The following is a 20,328-nucleotide window of genomic DNA, read 5'->3' as shown; positions in this document are numbered from 1 at the left end:
ACGGTTGTCAGAAGATATGCTCGAACACATTTTCTTACACACTAAAAGCAATAGGAAAACATATTCCGAATAATAGGGTACAAAATATTTAGCAAACACTACGTATTTTTTCTCAGCTGACGATTGAGCTAATGTCTTTTCATATTAAATATACTTTATAATATATACACTCAGCCCATATTACTGCAAGTTCGCAATGTAAATTAAAAGTATCTAATCTAATCTAAATATCCTCTGTTTAATCTAGATACTTTATATACTACTCCCTTTATACTACTCTGTACTCCATATACTATGATCATGTATATTTATTCTATATACATATGTATGTACTCTATATGTACATATACTTATTTTCTTTATTTACTCTATTCAATTCATATGAACTCACTATATATATTATACAATATATAATCTAAATAGACTACATATAGTTCATATTGTCATGTATACTTTATGTACTCTATATAATCATTCTAATTACTCTATATACCTTATGTAACCTATATGGCATACATATCTTTGGCGAACCATGCTTTTGGCTAAATAAATAGGGTTTGAACCATTTTCAATTAAATTAAAATTGAATATTCAATTATTGCATTGTATTTACAATTGAAAAGCAATTTGAATCCATAAAATAAACCCAGCCGAATAACAATTTTCGTGTGTTTTCTGCCTGCAGCAGAGTCTACATAGATGCCTGAGAGTATGTGCTATTACATAGTGTTCTGCTAATGGCAAAAAATGGCAGGTTTTAGCCATTTTAGCCGTTTTTACAGATGCCCAAAGTGGAGCAACAAAATGCAGATGCTACAATGAAAAAAGAGAAAAAAATAGAGATACAGTTATGAGCAAATCAAAGCTACGCAGCATCTAAATGCATGCAAACAATGTGTGTGTGTGTGTAGATTTGTATGTGTGAGTCTTAGTGTTAGTGTGGCTTAAACAATACCCAATGCATAAATAACTACAAAGCCGGCGAAGCTCAAACAACAAATACTTGAAAAAATGTTTACTTTAACGGCTGACAAGCTAACAGATACCCTATATTTGCATATGTGGTATATGTAAAGTTCACGGCTACTTCTGTGGGTGATCAGTCAACATAGTATCAAACTATTTACTTTATGACTGTCAGGAAATGTACAGCCCTTATAGATAATACTCATATATGATAACATAAGTGAGGTTTTGATTATTACTGAAATTGTTTAGTTCAACAAGCCCATATTAGCTAACCCAGAGATTCCTTTCGGATACCTGCTTTAGTTTGCATTTCCACTGATGCATAATACCCCATTTTCACACATTTTTGAATGTTTATAGGGTATACGCAAAAAATTGGCATGTACAATAGCGTATCTAACAGATATACGGCCATAAACTATGAAAAGCGTATGCTCGTTGCCGAGCTGCTGCCATCCCGCCCGAGCCTCGCCCAGAGCCCTTCAGTGTATTCCCTCTGTGCTCGGCTGCAGATGAGCAGAGCCATAAAATATCAATTTCGTGTTACAACCAACGCCAAAAACGAACGTAAACTTATGAGAGTCAGTGTGTAGCCGGAGGTGCAAAGCGTGCGAACGGGCTGAACATGATAAACTATATATATATATATATATATATATCGAAATAAAATGCACAGAAAAGAACGAAGAGGAAATAATTGAAAAATGCATTGCAGTAAAAATGAAGCAAAGCAAAATAGGTTGATATATTTTGTACAATTTGTATAGGATATGAATTTAAGAAACAGTTGGGACTGCCTCGATATATATACCCCAAAAAAAGAAAAGCAAAGAAACAGTATTCAATGCTATTTAGCTGGGAGAGTTATGGCAAGTCGGCAAAAGAAATGGCAAAATAATAGATGATGAATGGGATGGACGGAGAATTTATGTATTGGAAATGAACCGAGAGCTGTGAATGGCTACACGCAGCAAAAAGTTCAGGTAGCTTACAACAATGTATGCGATTTTTTATTAAATTTCGGAAAATTTAAAGAGCCCAAATATCTACGAAAAAACTTAGAAATTCGGATGAAATAGTCGTGAATGAAAAAAAAAAAATTCTATTATATTGTTAACAAATGTGTGATTAATATTTTTTAATGTAATATAAAATATGATTACAAAACTAATTATTTAGAATGAAAATGTGCAACCGCGGCAATAATTAGATTAAGATACAATTTTTAGAAATTTGATATAAAAAGTTTTCATGCATAATTTTTTATCAAATATAAGATAAGCAGTTCTTCTCAATCTATGACTTAATAAACATTGGTACGCGTTTTTTATACGAATGAAAATGTATGAGATGGTTTCTACACAGATACCCTCGATTCGACTCTACTTATATACTGTATATACGCGTTATGAATGAGATACTGGGTATACTCTTTTTACTTATAAACACAATCGTTTATGAAGTATAAGAGAAGCAGGTCTTTAAAGCAAATGTATGAATTTTATGTAATAAATATTTTTATAAACTAAACAATTTTATATGCATGTCTAAAGACGGTTTCCACACTGTTGCCCTGGACTGTAATTCGTTCGCAGTCAGGACTGTCATCGATACGAGTGCGCTCTGCTCGTTAGCATATATCATTTCATTGTCATCTGTTTACATTTTGTAAACATTTGCAATTATTTACTTTTATGCATATGTAAAAATAATAAAAATACCTTTTTGACATAACAAATATATTGATGCCTTCCTTCTCTCTCTCTCTCATTGCAGGTGAGTGTGCGTTAACGAAGACAAAGGAAAAATGGTAAAAATGTGAAAATTGTGATTTAAAAAACGAGCAGCAACAATTGCAGTTGTTTGTATTCAAGCTTAAAGCAAACATTGCAACAGTGCGAAAGCAGCAACAACTCTCAGTAATTTAATTTGCCTGGCGAACTGGCGACAACAGTGCCTGCAAAATAAATGATGCACTTATTAATTAGATGCGATTTCCGATGCATGCGAATATTTGTGCGAGGCCGCGATTACAATGGCCAATTAGTGTGCTAAATATTTTTTGACCTGGCCGTGCAAACAGGCTGCTCGGCTGTCGGGCTGACCGTCTGTCCGTCTGTTCGTCTGTCGGGCAATCAGTTCTGGCTCATGCGTGTATTTATAATTAATTCCTGTTTGCGTTCATATTCAATTCAATGCGCTGCATTTGGCTAACGAAGTTTGGCAACGCTGCTGCCATAATTTCTGGTATTTTATTTGCCCAACTCCGTTTCTCCCTCACTCTTCTAGCTCTCTCTCTCTCTCTCTCTCTCTCTCTCTCTCTCTCTATCTCTCTCTGTTTCTCCCTCTCGTTCCATAATATTAGCTTGCTCTCTGGCAGTGGCGCAAATATTTTGATGCAAAATGCAATTTCTCCTAATCTAAACATTCGCATCGCGGGGCAAAGGATAAAAATGAAAACAGCTTAGGGCAGCCTAGAGCCAGCAGAGAAAGATAGAGAGAGAGAGGGGGGTGGGGGAGTGTATGTTATAGGGTAGCGGGGCGGCAGAAATGGGCGAGTCTTGCACTGCATAACTTAAGGCGTAACTAAAGCAACGACAACGACAACGACAACGATGCTGGCAGCCCAGAGAACCCAATTGTGTGCCAGAGCAGCGTGAGCAGAGACACAAGTACACTGTAAGAAATCAAAATGCAGCTTAGGCTAATTAAATTTCCAGCTTAAGGTTGATTGCAACACGTAGAAAGTGGATGCAAATAGGTTAAGGTTTACCGCGGTTTGTTAAGGGGAGGCGAGGCCATGGCTAGAGAGAATTTTCAAAATGAAATTAGGTTTATGAGCGTAATAAATTTTCATTATGCTGAACTCAAATTGTAAGTATTATTAAGGGTAAAAGTAGATAATAAAGTGATGCACAGAGAAGATTTGATGAGGTTATATTATAGCTTAACTTTTATAAATGTAACCACTCAATATATTACTGCATCTATATGGATTACTCAATCTATCTTGTTTATGCATTTAGTGAGACTGTAGCATAATTTATTTGCCAATTCTTGTCGAAATCGAAATTGATTTTAAAAATGAATCAATATATGACAATAAATAAAATATATGACAAATAAATTTTGAATATTCCTCATTGGAACACTCAGAATCAAATAATTACTGTTTGCTCAGATTTGGATGCTATTGAAAACTTTAGAAATATCGCAGATCATTCCGGTCTTAGGCTTATATAAATAGATTTCTGATTATACAATCCATCGATCTTTAGTGCTTCTTCTTTAGCACTGCACAAAATTCATTTTCATATCGTGCACTATTACTTAGTTGAGTATGTGATCGATTTTCAATATATTTAAGAAGCTTTATGGTTTCCAATGTAGGCATGGGTCATATATAAACTATTGTCCTGGAAACTTTGCTTGAATACGTAAGAAGTTTTTTTCCTCTGATATGGGATTATAGGTATTCGACTGCCTTCAGATTCAATTTATTCACTAAGCAATAAAATGTTGCTCTATAATTCATATGATAATTTATTGCTAATAAAACTGTAAGTGATAGCTTAACCTTGTAGACCTTTCCCTAGGCATTAGTGTGGGCTTTCTTTGCATTCCTCACATCACTTGACGCTTGTGCTCGCCATTTTCGCTCAGTGCATTGGCAATGGCACGTTTGCTGGCATGCATTTGCTTTGGCACTTTCTTCGGCTGCCACGCCCAGCAGCTGTGGGCGCAGGAGGTGGAGCAGCAGCAGCAGCCGCCGCCGCTGAAGGGGCAACGGCAGCAACAACAGCAAAAGCAATAATAAAGGCGACGGCACCTTTGCCTATCTCTTCAGCTAATCGAAGCTAGATGGGGGCACTGTGGAGGGGGACGCAAAGCGAGGCACTTGGCGCTGCGTGCAGCTCAAGTCTGGGTCCCCACAGCCCCCTTTTACTCAGTGGTGCCACCTTAAGTTGCCGCTCAATGCCTGTCTATATGCATTTGGTATTTCTGCCCGTAAATAATAATAATAATACGTACATATTTAAATTGCCATTGCTGTGTGTGTGTGTGTGTGTGTGAGTGTGTATCTGCGCGCGTGTGTGTGTGTGTGTGCTTTTCCGTTCCCTTTGCCGTTGCTGCACTGCGTTTCCTGTGCCATTGATAGCCATCTCCTGTTGCTGGCTGTAGTCGTTGCCTGCATTTTTTATTAGGACTCCTGCAGCTTCCCATTCAGTGAGTTTCCACTGGGCGCTCTCCCTGGAGCCTTATCAATATTTCTCTCTATAGCTTTTCATTTGCTGTATTTATAAGTCTTTCCGTTGCTATAGTTAAGAGTCAAAGAAAGAGAGAGAGAGAGACATAGAGGGAGCGGGAGGGAGGGGGGGGCCATTTCTCTCTCAAACTAAGTCTTCATATTGTGCATTGGCTTTGGGGTCTGCCTCAAGACGTTCAATAAAATTTTGATAGCAATCAATTTAATGCGTCGCGGCACACGCACTTTGCCAATAGATGTTGCCAAAGCAACCGAGAGGGCCTGATTGGCAGGGGAGGCAGGGGTGCCAGAGGGCGGGGAAGCCCCTGCAAAAGTAGCTACAATTACGAGCACAAAGCGCGCGCAGAAATCGTACTAAATATTTCGACACGGCGTAGCACAAAGTATAAAGTAGAGCTGAGAAACGACATCTGAATGGCAGTTGGAGGGGGCGTGGCGCATAGGCTGGCTGCGAAGCTATAGTAAAGCAGCAGACAATCCCTATATTGATTGAGTTTATCGAGTGAAAAGCAAAAAGCCAGCCGAAGAAACTTGATTTAAAAATCTTTAAGGTTTCAGTTGAAAGTGAAAATAATTTTGTAAAGCTTCTATTGTATTTACCTAAGTGTCAGAAATGCATACGAATGCTTAATACATAATTATAAAACTCTTGAATTTAAAATAAAAAGAAAAATTATATTTACAGATTTTCCAACTGTTTATTTCTATATCAACACTCATTGAATATGAAAGAGCTCCATTTCTATTCATCATTTATTTCTATATCAACACTCATTATATATGAAAGAATTCCTAAATACCATTGGACACAGAAGAATTTTCTGACTGCTCATTTCACAGCGCATTTCAAATCTCTCGATTCGAGTGGATTCATTGAAGAACTTTTCGCATCCCAGGTTTAGTTTCGCTCTCGATTGGAAATACTTTCAGACTGGTAATTATTTTTGATATGCTGCTGGTAGGGTTATATCGCTATTAACACTTATCCAAACTCAAAGTGTGCTCAAACGAGATATTTCCATTTGACGCCTGAGCGGACTCTTTGAAAAACTTTTGAGCTGCTCGCCTCATCTCCATTGTTAGCCACACATATGCTCAAGGTTTTCAATTACATTTCCTCGCCTCAATCAAATCCGATTTCCTTCTACTTATTTAAGTTTCTTTTCTGCTCTTGGGGCCCTTCCTGGAGCAACTTTATTTTCGCCTGAGCCAAGAGTCGAGCAGCGCGCGTGTTGCACTTGCAGCCATTCGTAAATTGAATTTACAGGCATCGCTCTACCGCACCGCTCCACTAATAATTGCCATTCGAGCTGTGAATCGGACTTTGGCAATTGCATTTTCAATTTCTTATCGTGACTCGCCAATCGACAATTGTCTAGCTGTGTGACTGACTTGCTCCTGCCGGACACGGCCACGAAAGGACACTTGAAATTATTGAAATTGTTTCGCCATTTCGTTGGCGTCCTCCCGCCGCCCCTGCCGTTCACTCGCTGCTCCGGCCGTGCGCCTCTGTATTGGCTCTTTGTGCACGTCTGCTGCACTCGTCTGTGATTATCGCCCTGGAATTTTCTCATTTTGAGTGATTTGAAGAATTTGTGGATTTTGGTTATTGATTTTCAAATGGCACGTCGAATGCGAAGACTCAAAGGCACAACTTGAGGGCATCTGTGAGTGCCTCTTGTCTCTGCTGGTGTCTTGCCTCGCCGCCTGCCTGCCGCTGCCCCACATAGGTTTGGGTTTGAGCTTTTAATTAGTTGCTAATTTGTTGGAGAATGCATCAGACGTGTGCCTTTCATTAAGAGCGACGAGTAAAAGTTGCCCCGGGTAACGTCTCTCAATGCTAGCAATGTGAAAAGTCATTGAAAACATTGAAAGCCAAATTCAGGTGCTCTAAAGAATTGCTGCAATAGCAATAGATGCCTCAGGTTATAAATATGAAATATAATATAAAAGAAAGTATAAACATTAAGGAAATTTATCATTGATTGCATTTTATTTTACTACAAGATTAAATATTTAAAAAAAGTCAACAATAATAACTAATAATAATTATAAGTGAATAGAATTAAATAAAAAAAACTCGTATTATAATATATGAATATATAAAAATATTCGTTTATCTCAGGATCATTAAAAGTGTTTTACGAACTATTTGGGATGTGAATCAAGGAGATAAGTCAGATATTAAAATCAGGTTTTCGATAAGAGAGACAATCACAAGATTTTAAAACACAGTTACATATTAGGAATTTTTAATCTTTAAATTCCAAAATGTCTCAATTTTTATGTTCACACACCTGCCATGCCGCAGAGCCAGAGAAAGAGCATAAATACCTGGCATTTGTCACTGATTGAAGCAGCGCATTTTTAAATAACAAAAAATATTTAATTCTTATCATACTTTTATTTCGGTGCGCTGCCAGCGGTTAATTAAAAAGAGGCTTGGCACAGGTTCTGGCCCAGACACAGATACAAAAAAAAAAAAAACACAAAAAAGTATGGAGAGACGACACCTACGTTGATTTATGGGCGTTGCTTTAAAGTGTCTATAAATCAAGCGAAATTAAATTGATATACAACTATATATACGCATACAAATATGTATGTACATATATTTATATATAGAGCGAATTGCATAAATAAAATGTCATATGTGGCCAGGGCGATGCGCTAAGATCGCACGGTCAACTCTTTAGCAGCATTAACAAAAGCTTCGGCCGTGTGCCTTGTGTGCGCTGTGTCCTTCGATGCCTTCTTTGTTTGACCGCACTTAATCCTACGGGCTGCCAGGGGCGTCGCTGGGGGGCTGAGCCCCGCACAAAAGCCGCAGAACGAGAGCGCAATGCATTTTGCGATAAATTCGCAGCGCATTAAACTGAATGAAAGAACCTGAATGGGAATGGCCATCAATGGAGGAGGGAAAGGAGGGGAAAGGCAAAGGGCGAACGGGGGCATGGCTTTGTAAGGTGTAGCGGTTGCCATGGATGCTGACTGACCACCAACAGTGCGCTGAGCATTCGGAAATTCTGTGCGCTTGGCACACAAACACAATGATGGAAAATCGAAGCGATTCGCACAAGAATGTCAATAAAGGCAGCGACGTCGACTGAGACGTCAGCGCCACAGCTCCATCCTACACTTGTCCCCAAGGATAGGGTGTATGCTTGTCTGTGTATATCTGTGTGTGTCCTGCAAACGTCGGCTGCTGTTTGCTATCTTCATTTCGGACTGAAAGCGTGAGAATCGCCTCTGTTCGATGTCATAATGCTACAGTGGTTAAACATACAATGAAACCCTGAACCAAGAAGAAGGCAGATTATTATTTCTTATTCTCGTTCACAATTCTTCCCATTGTGACCTAATGCATGTATTAGGTAGTTGGAGGCGTAGCGCTAAGCTGATAAGGCTGAGTGCGTCTGACCGTCACAAATTTTATATCTCATTTCTGCAGTTGGATTTAAAACTGGGATAACTTTTAAACAATAAAAGCTACAGACTCGAAATTAATTATGAGCTTCCTTGTAATACTCTCCCGAATACTGAATACTTTGAAAAATAGATAGCATAAGCGTAGAATGGTTCACTTAGGAATTCTCCATAGGGCTAAGTGTATATCTTGGCTGGACACTCACAACTAGAGCAACTATATTAAGTATTATGCTTGAAGCGAAGTCAACTATGTATTCAACATTTATTCACAGACTTAAATCAATTCATTTTTAGCTACTCACCCGAGCATGTATGTATGTGATATTTAATCAGAGTTATTTGGATTATTATGCAAAGAAAACCTCGATTTGAAATCATTTAATGTCTGTTTTCGATTGAATGACCACTGTGCACATAGCTCGCAGCTTGTATTGATAAGATACGCTCGCATTGCAATTGACATCGTTAAAGCGGGCAACGCCATTTGCATTTATTTTTGCAATTCATATTTATTTTTGGCAGCCTTCACTTTTATGGAAAATGCTATATAGCATATGGATGCCCTGTATAAGAAAGGGTATTATGTAATTTGAAAGGAGTATGATAGGAGTCGGATAAAACAGTGCATGGGAATAAAATATTGTATATAAACCTGAATATATAAAAATTATAAATATATAAGCATTGAATGGGAATATAGTTTATTGTTTCAAAAAGGAAATTATAACATTCAAATGAGTTTTAATGTTTTAAATTTAATTAAATTGATATAAACACATATATAAGATATGAATAGGAATATAATAAAATAAAATAAATAGAATAAAAATAAAATTAAAAAATATTAATTATTATTAATTTTATATATTATGTCTTGAAACTTGTTTTAAACTATGAAAATTGATTCAACTTGTGCTTGACATTGGCACAAGAGTTGAAGATTAAAGAGAATTGCTTAATTTGTATTTTGCAACTTGTAATATATTTAACTTGTAATATATTTATATTTCCCGCAGGCAGCAAAGTACTCTACTGGGTATCTCATAGTCTGGCATACTCGCCTCCATCACTTACATTTATTCACTTGCGCTTTGGTGGCATCTTTTTGGCTGGTATCGCTTTACGGCCTGCGGTTGCTGCGGCTCCTGTGGATGCAACAGCTGCGCTTCTAGCCGAATCGAGTCGAGTCGAGCCGCAAGTGCTGGGCAAATGTATCTGCGGGCGAGTATCTGAGTATCCGAGTATCTTGATATCGCCGTCTCTGCATATCTGTGTATCTTGGTAGCTTTGTATATTTGCGTCTTGTGCCATATGTGGCAACTCGTGGCTGACGTCTATTGTGGCCCGCTTGACTTTTGTGCATTACGTAAGCGCAGCTCTTGCCGAAATGGCCCCCAGTCCCCCCACCCTCTCTCTCTCTTTCAGTCTCTTCCGAATGATTGGAAGCTGTGACTGCAATTGCTGTGAGCACGAAGTCTGTGTGTGTTGACTGTGTGTAGTTTTCGAATTGGGAATGAAGTGCAGCGCTCCGTTTGACACTTGCAGCTGTCAGCGCGGCACTGATTGATCGACTGTGAGTGTGTGTCTGTGTGAGTGAGTGTGTGTGGGAGCAGAAGGGTGAAGCCCAATGATTAACTGGGCCAAAACAAACACTTTGAATGCAACACAAACTGAGGTTAATGATTCGAACAGTTTGCATTGGAAGCAGCTGACAAAACACGCAGAGATCAATCAGCTACGGTGTCAGGTGCCCAAAGAGAAGAGAGCAAATAAGTTTGGTGTGTATCAATATGACAATAAATGAGCATAAAATAACAATAGCAAAACAGAAGTGGAGCGCATTAAACTAATGCAAAGGTAATCATAAATAACTAAATAAATATAACTGGGTTTGCTTATTTCTTTGAAACAATTGATCGTATTGCCTATCGCCATTTCTTTGTCTTGAGGGGAATCGGTGAATGGAGGAATATTCTTTGCGTATTCTTAAGCTACATATTGAATAACATATGAATATCGAGCAGGAATACACAAAATTTGTTGGGTAGAGTATTGATTCACTTACCATAAATCTGAAAGGGAGATCGTTATATGTTTGGTTGATCATGGAGATCGCTGAACTGTGTAGGAATTGTAATTTCAAGATTTATTTTGCATTCACTAATTAATCAGCTTTTCTGCTATTAAGTTCAAAGTGAGACCATATATTATATATATCATATTTTTATAGTCTTCGCTGCCTGAATTTATTGGTCAATAATTATAAAGATAAATGTATACTTTAAAATATTTATTACCTACATATTGTTTATATTATCTTTATAAACTTATAAATCTATCCAAATCTCAACCTCTGTCTCAGAGCTGACCTTAATTGAAATTATTTTTTATTTATAAAGCATTTATTCCATTTTCTTCCATCTCTCTACCATCTGCGCTTTTATCCATAATCAGCTACACTTGTAACGCGTTTGAACTTCAGCTAGGTCAACTGGTAATGCTCAGTACATCTAGAATGATTGATGAGAATCATTCAAGAGCTGCTTTCCGATCGTTTAGCTGCTGAAAGGCCAACGGCAACTATGCTTCTACCTTATCTATATGAAAAAGTTTGCCGCACTTTCGCTGTCTTTTGGCTTTTATGGAAGCCATTAGGAATTCCTATTGATAAAACAATAAAATTCTAAACATGTTCTGTTATTTTGTAACTAAAAATCAGTTTAGCTCAACTTGAAGAATTTATGAGACTTTTCATACTTTGTTCAATAAGTTTTTTTCATAGATTTTTCTCGCCGTGATTGGTTTTCTTACTCCAGTTTTCGCTCAGTGCAGCCGTTAAACGTGCACTCGACAGCATTTATCTATCAATTGTGCGTGCTGGCAACTTGTTAGCCAACTGCAAGAGTCTGCCACAAGTCGATCCCCTCCTCCTCCCCTTCCCCTCCCTCTGTTCCTTGCGATTTTTGACCCCATTCAGAAAAACTTTCCTTGGAGGCAGCGCGCGCCGCACGAAATTAATTTAAATTTATTGTCTCAATTTATAATGCTGCAAATTGAGCGTTTGCCAAAAATAAACGTTGACAGCATTTGTTCGCATAGTTCAATGTCTCTCTCAGCTGGGCCACGCCTACTTCAGGGCGGCCCTCTTCAAACTGAACTTGAACTTGGCTTTGCCTTTGGCTTTGGCATCGGCATCGGCAAAAGTCAAAAGTTTTTCCGATTCGCAATTGTATCTATGCGAATAGTTATTATAAAGTTCGCCGTCATCTAAGTCCAAGTTGAAGTTTCCTAGTTTTTCTCTGCTCTTCCGCTCGTTGGGCACTCGAATCTGGAACTGTGGACGCAGAGGCAGAGTTCGCAAACGCAGCCGAACAAATTGAGTGCACACAGTCGGGCAGACGTTTGTCATTTGTCTGCTGTCATGTCAGTTGTCAGTTTGATTTTCGACTTCTTGTTGTTTTTTTATTGTTGCTGCCGCTTGTTTTTTATGGTTATTTTAAATTGTAACAACTGCTATGACGACGTCCACGACGACAGCAGTCCACAACAACAACAACAACAACAACAAAGACGGACTACGAAAATAAAAATAAAATAAATAATAATATTGTATATATAATAAAATGCCAAAAGACAAACAAAAGACAAATTCTGCACTCTGCGAGAGCGTGCTGACAATTTTTTATAGATTTTTCTATGCTCTACATGTGCAATTTGTGAACGGGGTATATTGGCTGTGAAATAGCACAGGAAGCAAGCTCTAAATAATAAGTTAATTTTATTTATTTATTTTATGAATATAAATTGAAAGTTTTTATTAATTACGTTTTTTTAATGCGCTTAAATTAATACTTTTATATTTTTAAAGTTTTTTTCCTGTTCCATGCTCAATTCAAACCACATTTGTTATAGATTACCATTGAATGGGGAATATATAATAATTTATTTATGAATTATGTATGTTATACTAGTAGTATTTGGTATTTGGACAAGGATATCAACATCATTATTCAAATCAATCTGCACTCTTAAATATTTCCTACAAGAAGCAGACGTGAAAGTGTTCTTATTATACTTGGAAACTCTGCTCTCAAGTGGGACAGTCAGGTTCTTGCCTACCAAATGTAACCAATATTATTTATCAGTTGTCATGTCATGTTGATCTGGAAACTACTAAAGTCGCTGCATATATTATTTATATACCGTTTGAGCGCAGCTTCCCAGGCCAGATCTATTCGGTAGAGCATCTGGGAGCGCATTGCCTTCCGCCACTTTTGATAGGTTTCGTATACTTTCGGTTTGACACACGAGCTGCGCCATAGAGTTTTACAGTCGCTGACGTCTGAGCACTTTATCTTAATGTCAATTCTTTCCGTTCTCTCATTGGGTTCGGGGTTCGGCTCGGGGTTTCGGGTTCTGCTAGATGGCGGCCTTCGAATTGGGCGGTCCGTTTGGTGCCTCCGCTTGGTGCGTGCTGTGCTGTGCGTGAAGCAGTTAAGACGACGTTCAAGCAAATTAACAATAAAATAGCCATTTGTAAGTCAAGTTCGGGCCACGTTTAGAGCTGTCAAAAAATCACGACATCGTTGCGTTAATGGCGCTTAGAGTCGAGCTGAGCGAGATAAACTGGCGCTAGGATTTGCATTTACATATATATTAGGCGGGCTTAAGGCCCTGTGACTCATCAGCTTGCAGCGGGGATTAAATGCACTGGGGAAAATAGTCATCGAGTTGAGCGGGATTGGAACGGCATAGCAATCAAATTGAGATCATTCTAGATTTAGATTCATCAAATGAATTGCGCAACAGAAAATTAAATTTTCTTACCTAAGTCAATTGTAATATTCGAGCTCTATGACAATATTTTCAATTGAGGCAAAGTCTGGCACATTAATATTAGAGGTCAGGGATTATAATGAATTCGGAAGAACAATGACTGAAGAATTTACTGACTTAATAAATTCCACAACGAATTCATTAATTAATATATATAGTTAAATAAAATAAAATGTTAAAGTTTCTAATTAAAACAAAATAATAAAATAAAATTAATTCGTTTCTGTTAATTGAATTTTTAAGTATGTCTGTAAATATACATATGTATATTTGTATATATATTGTTATATATTATGTTTTATTTGCAATATGTTCCATCTGGTATAAGTCTTTAAGTCGCTCAATAGATTTCTCTCAGTGTATTTGATCGCTTGCATTGAAGCTTTAAATGCAGCCACTCAAGGCGCTTCTGAACTCATTTGTGTTTGGTCTCTGCTTGCAGTACGACAACGTGAATTCGTGCCTGAACGTGCTGCGGAGTCAATCGGTGGGCGGCTTGGACAACATCACGACGAACGACATCTGCGCGGGTCGCCTCAAGGCTGTCCTTGCGTTGTTCTTTGCATTGAGCCGGTACAAGCAGCAGGCGAAGCAGACGAAGTCCATCGGCGTTGGCTGCGCAGTTGGCGCAAGTGGTGCAGCTAGCACCATTGGCGGTGGCTCTGTCTTGGGCATTGGCCTGGGCGGCAGTCTGCGAGCATCGACTGCCAACAATTCGCTGGACAGGAAACAACAGCAGGAGCAGCAGCAGCAGCAGCAGCAAAACAAGCAACAGCAAACGCCACAGCAGCTGGCTCAATCCTTGGAGAACGGCAATGAGATGGTGAATCGGTAAGTGCAGCAAATATTGTAAATATATTTAATATATAGTTTTTGGTAACATTTGTAAAAGTTTGAAATTTAAAGTGTAACAGCTAGAGTTAACAGTGTGCTACATAGCAGCCAGCATTTGTCTAGCTGCGATAGCATAGTTGCAGTGCTACGGTTTTTGTCTTCGCTAAACGAGCTGAATAACTCGACGAAACTGTTAATGCAGCTGGTTGGTGTCTCAACTTGACGAAACTTGCTCCACCTGTTAACGAATGCTGAGTTAACAGCAGCTCTGCTAAGCTTACAGAGTAGAATTTCAAATAAAATGAACATAATTTAAACTATGCCTTTTAGCTTAACATATGTGAGACCATGTTAAACTTTGATAGCTTGACATATGTTACACTTAGCATATGCTAAGCCTTAATCCTGGTTAAAGTTATGTCAGACAGAGTCTTCGCTGATAACTCTGATAGCTTTACTTATGCTGACTATGCAGAGGAAGACTAGATTTTTAGCCAAAATTAACTCGTAGAGATTTAAGAATCTCAATAAAAGAATTTTATAGCATCGAATTGAGACCTTTTGGGCTTATATATATTAAATGCCATCCCTCCCAGCTGTGCGTCTGTTAACGCGGATTTGCTGAAATGCCAAACAGCATTTTGCCCCCGTAGAGTCGAAACCCTCCTTAGACGTAGCTCAGCCTCAAAGCGAACTCATATCAAATGGAAATGTCGCAGATTTCCGATGCATTTGGCTTACACCGCCATAAGACTTCCGGCAAGACTTCATCTGGTAAAAAATAAATTCCAAGCAAGTTTAATATGATTTATTGGTTTGTTTGCCGGAAATTACAGGCGATTCAGCTTACTCCCACCGCCAACATCTGTCCCCAACTCGTAAAAAAGGAACCCCAAGCATCGGATTCCGTTCCGAGGCTGAGACACTAAGCAAACAAAATTGGCATACTATAAGAGGACAATCTGTGTGCGAGTGCTTGAGCTCTTGAAGTGCAGCTGAAAAATTCAAAACACGAGAATGGAAAATTAGAAAACTTTATATTTGGTCGAGGAAAGCCTCATGCAAAGCGAGCGAGTGCGAGAGAGAGAGAGAGTTTCCGTCGCCTGCGTCTTGGGAGTTTTCTTGTGTGTTTGCAACCCTCGGGGAAATCCCAGCAGAGCAGACAGGAAACGGAAGCTTTTGTTGTGCTACCAAAAATACGGATAGGGAAATGGGGACCAGGGTACAGACCATTCGCCGTTTAACTCTCGTTTCGGGGTCTGGCAATCGCCCCCCACACTTCCCGCTCTGGGTCGCCATGTGTTGATGACTTTCACTGACTATGAAATTTAAATGCGTAACGGAAATGTTGGCAGTGTTATTTTTTGGTTGAGGGGCGCGTTGACTCGCAGACAAATAAATTACACAGGATTTTTATGGGCGTCCTTGCGCCTAGTTTGTGGTAGGCAACAGGGAAAAACACCAACGGGGCTACAGGACACAGGACAGGACGACAGGCCGATGACAACAATGCGGCAAGTTCATTTAAAGTTCCAAATGCCATAAAACTTTCACTGCAAACTGGAATGAACGTGGTCTGTGCATACCCTAACAGTAGCACAATTAAATCAAATTGTTAAGCAGAAAGGGGAGATGGATTCTCAAATACATCATAATCAGCAATAGTTAGAGATGAGAAATAGTGCTGGCATAATAAAATTGAAATATTTCTCAGAGCCACACACTTTGTACAAGCAACATTGCAAGAGTATTTAATATTCGGCTATAGCTAATATTCCTCTCTTTCTCCCGACTACGTTGTGCGTTGTTTATAATGTCTGCGGTCTGGCGACCTAGACACTGAAACCCTGTGCAGTCCAGCCTGCTGCAGAAGTTTCAGCTGTGCCAAAGCAACCCCCAAAAATGTCAAGCCAACCATTAGCGAATGGCAATGGGACCCCTGATGAGGGGGCTCATCTAGTGGAGTGGGAAGCAATGTACATCTGAAATTCAAAAGCATTTTGAACGGCAAGCGACAAGTCGAGCAGCTGGTGCACAGCGTTTTATAAAGTTGCCTCGCGCACGACTTTCTGCCAACAGTTTGCAAGTTCTCTGTAGCTGGCACTGATTTGGCCTTCCGCACTTGCCACCAGCCACCAGCCAGGCAACATGTTGCATATAATTAAACTAAAAATTGCGAGAAAGCAAGCTGTTTGACTCGTTCTCGAGACGGAAGACTTCAGCAACAGCTGATGACATTTCCACCCTGTAGCTGGAGCAGGAGCTGGAGCTAGAGCCGGAAAGCTGCCATTTATAACTGCAAATTGCGAGCCAGACATTGCAACAATATGTGCTCCCAAACGTATTTATAACATTTGTAACGGAGCCAAGAAGGATCTCTGGGTCGAGAGGCTGGGGAGTTTAATGGCTTCAAAATAACCCCCGATGCTACGGAACGTGGAGGTCACATAATTGACATGCGGCAGCTGAGGGCGTGAATTCCAATGCATACGTTCAAGGAGCTAAGCCCAAGCCAAGCCGGAGGACTAACTCCACTGCTATCAAGCAGTAACCTCCCTTCCTCACCCATGGCAATGGGGGGTAGGTAAAGCGCCCACGTGCGTGTGCTCTCTCTAATTCGCATGCATTTATGCGTGACCAGGCACAGGACGCAAACCAAACCAAAATCAAACCTGGCAACAGGCACGCAAGCAGGCAACCCGTCTGGAAGGGGTAGGTCCATCAGGGAGATAGCTGTTTCAGTTATCCTGGCTACAAAGGCATCTCTCGCTCTTTCTCTTGACAGACCAGTCACACCACAAGTTGTCAGCTCGTTTTGGCCAAAAAGCTGTGTCCTTGTATGCCTGCTTGTTGTCTGGCTTAACTTTTGTTGCCCTGCGGGCTTGAGTTTATCGCTGTCCTGGAAACATCAAGTGGGGTAGCTCACTGCATGAGACTTATCTAGTATATCAAGTATACGTCTACAGGGTATTCGCCTGTGCAAGCATCCTCTTGTCTGCCCTGAGCGAAGAGCACGTCCTGCATGCTGAATTTATAATTCCATTTGTGGTTTTAATTTCGTAAATGTGAGATTAATTTTATTCAATTTGCTTTGCGAGGGTTGAAGCAAAAGCAGAATATTCGAATTGCTAGAAACCCAGACTCGTTGCACGCTTCATTGACTCCCAATTGTCAATACGCTCGAAAGCGAGGCGGAATTGGCAAAGTGGGCGTGGCAGAGCGAACAGTAATTAAGGCCGCCTAACTGGGAGGACTGTCACTGTGGGTCACTTTTGTCGCATTACTATCCCGACGCGCTTCTGTATTACGCCTCGACTCATCCAAAAGGTTCTTCACTAGCAATTCGTCTCGGGAGTTTAGAGCCGAGACATAGATATCGCGTGTCGCTCGGAAATTGCCGCAGTTATACAAGTGTTCGTTCTCCAATCGAAGAGTGTTCCAAATGAAACGTCGCTTAATTTCACAAATGCTGTACAGCGTCTTTATATTGTTGGGCAGCAGGAGATTATTGTATATCAAGTATACCTCGAAAGCCCAGAAGAAACGAATCGAGAGATCGGCAAGGATGGCGTAGTAGTAAACCCACTGCAGCAAATAAACAAAGACGGAATAAGCGGGTATTGCCAGAACAGTCAAGTCGAACCTACCTTGGGGTAAATTAAACGCTTGCGAAGGAATATGTTTTTGCCCTTCCAGACCTTGAACAAGCCGTAGTCTTGCAGCAAGTCCCACGCGGTGCAGTAAATGGTTGACACGAGGGTGCCAACTAAGTAGCCCCAAGTCCAGGGATTCTCAAAGATACTTTGGTACTTGTCTGCATGAGGAGATAAATGCACCGAGTTCTGCTGAGAACTTAGCTGGTTCACTTACCGCTCGTCTCCATTTGAATGGTTGAGATGACGCCAACAACGAGTGTAGAGCCATAGGCGAAAGCATTCACCAAATATGAAGCTGGCTTCATTGGACTATCGCGGTAGCGCTTTATGCATTGGGCCATCCGAAACCAGGCAGGCAGGCAGCGCAGCACGGACACCATCGCGTCTGGCTCGAAATCGAAGGTATTCTCTCTATCCATCGAGTAACGCACATAGAAGCGAATCAACTGATAGTAGTCCACTGAGCACTGCACCAGGGATCCCAGCTGATCGGCTATCCAAAAATCCGCAAAATGCACGTAGCAGAACGGAGCGGCCAAAATGCGTCCGAAACACTGCAAAATCCACATTCGAGCCGGAAAATTCATAATGTGCACTGGATTTATGAGCAGCGCCACCGGCAGCACCAGTCCAACCAGCGGAATATAGAAAGGATCCCTAACGCCAAACTCCTTGTGATGGATGAACAGCAGCATGGCCAGCACACAGACATACCCAAAGAAGCTGGCTGTGCTGAGTAGCTTGAGACACTCCGTCTGATTGCGAGGATTTAGATCGAAGATAAGCACGTGATTTATGCCCATACTCTGCCACACATAGACGTTGGCCACCACGCTGAAGCCATAGAGCATCAAGAGGAACGAGCCGCGAAACAGTCGAGTAAAGATGAAAAACTGTTTCGTGTTGCTAAATAGGATATAGGCTGTAAAAGAGATTAAGCCTGGTTAATAATATTAGATGAACTATTTTTGCATCTTAGTTCTTGAATCTATAGAAAGTCAATTGGTCCTATGAGTTATGAACAAATGGCGATCCCTTCGTCAGCTATTCAACTAGCTGGACTCACAGATGAAGCAGTCTAGCTACAACCATATCTATGAATGTGTCTTTTAATCTCTACACCAGGATTACCAGAACTGCTTAGTGCTCCACTTATCAGTCAATCAATTAGTTTTACGGGCAATCTATTGATGCAAGCCAATACTCAATACAAAAGTGCATTAATCACACAATTAACAGATGGACACATCTTCAAAGGTCAGATATCTTACCAGAAATAACACAGACTACAATTGAGACTATAAAGAGACCCATGAACACGCCCGCCGAGAACACGTAGCCCATCGATGTGGGTTGACCCAAGGGCGGAACTCTCAGCTTTTCCATTGCCTTGCCACGATCACCGTCTGTTATGTATTGAGTGAACAGGTCCTCAACTTCGGATATCATTTCGCGCAGCTCAACTCCGTCGATATTTAAGGGCGTGACATCCAAAGTGCTCTGAATCCATCTAGGTCCATTGGAGGTCGGGAAATACTTCCTGCACTTTTGGCTTAGCTTGAAGAAGCACGCATAGTTGAGCTGCTGGTAATTGTTGAGTAACACCAGACTGAAGTAGAATTCGGCATAGGCGCGATCCAGTTTGCGCAGATTTCGCGGCTGGTCGGCCAGCGGAGGTAGCCCTTTGACGGCACCCGTCACATTCGCTTCGCTTTGACCCTTTATGTAGAGCAGCTTCACCTTCAGAGTGGCATGCTTACGCCTTGCCTCAGCCATTTTATATTCGAAGAACTCATTCACCCGCTTCAGCTCTGTGGTCAGCTTTGCATAGAACTCGTCGTTAAAGTTTTGACAATAGACATCATATACGTTTTTGTCCCTTGGGTTCGGCGCATTTTCCAATGCGGTGTGCAGTAAGTTCTTCAGCTCCTGTGTGGTCAGATCGGATCATTTAGCTACGGACGTAATCTCTGGTCTAGCTGCACCGTACTAACCTCATAGTTGACATATTGCTGACGCCATTCACTTGTTAAATGACTCTCAAAAGTTTTGTCGAGCTTCATATTGACTAAACTTGTATTTCGTAGTTTTTGTGATGAGTGTTAAGTCAACTGTAGGAGGATGCGACATCAAAGAGAAATGTCCTGGCGAAGTACTTGTCGTAGACAACTAGTAATTAATTCAGTTTTTAGTGGAGATTTGTTGATAGGCAATGAGATATTATTTGGCACCATTAGTTCGTTAGATAAACATAGATTAATAGGTATTTCCGGATGGCAGAACAGATTTATAGAACTTATTTTAATGTCAACCCTACGTGAAGGCATATTAAAAAGG

At 40.2% G+C, this 20,328-nt stretch overlaps 2 protein-coding genes across 8 annotated transcripts in view; one reads left to right on the top strand and one right to left on the bottom strand.

Moving 5' to 3' along the window:
* sick (sickie) overlaps positions 1–20,328 on the top strand; it is a 328,412-nt gene that overhangs the window by 208,839 nt on the left and 99,245 nt on the right. For all 7 annotated transcript variants that reach the window (XM_018002841.2, XM_018002837.2, XM_089463438.1 and 4 more), the window contains one exon: positions 13,944–14,332. In XM_018002841.2, coding sequence (XP_017858330.1) covers positions 13,944–14,332 — 389 coding nt within the window. The remainder of the gene's footprint in view (positions 1–13,943; positions 14,333–20,328) is intronic.
* Positions 17,373–20,144, bottom strand: LOC108610635 (solute carrier family 53 member 1-like). The gene is made up of 5 exons (XM_018002844.2): positions 19,986–20,144; positions 19,263–19,920; positions 18,206–18,913; positions 17,983–18,149; positions 17,373–17,920 (listed from the first exon to the last, which is right to left on the bottom strand). The coding sequence occupies exons 1-5, from the start codon at positions 20,052–20,054 to the stop codon at positions 17,576–17,578; spliced, it is 1,947 nt and encodes a 648-aa protein (XP_017858333.1). The 5' UTR covers positions 20,055–20,144; the 3' UTR covers positions 17,373–17,575.

The sequence above is a fragment of the Drosophila arizonae genome, chromosome 3 (assembly GCF_054131065.1).
Source record: "Drosophila arizonae isolate 15081-1271.41 chromosome 3, UAZ_ARI_1.0, whole genome shotgun sequence".
In the NCBI taxonomy this organism is placed as follows: Eukaryota; Metazoa; Arthropoda; class Insecta; order Diptera; family Drosophilidae; genus Drosophila; species Drosophila arizonae.
This window is presented reverse-complemented; position numbering and strand designations above follow the sequence as displayed.

Excerpts from the sequence above, each read along its gene's own strand:
- LOC108610635 (XM_018002844.2), bottom strand. The coding sequence starts at position 20,054 with ATGAAGCTCGACAAAACTTTTGAGAGTCATTTAACAAGTGAATGGCGT. Across the intron at positions 18,914-19,262 it reads TGTAGTCTGTGTTATTTCTG|CCTATATCCTATTTAGCAAC; the intron begins GTAAGATATCTG and ends TCTCTTTTACAG. Across the intron at positions 18,150-18,205 it reads CATTCAAATGGAGACGAGCG|ACAAGTACCAAAGTATCTTT; the intron begins GTAAGTGAACCA and ends CTCCTCATGCAG.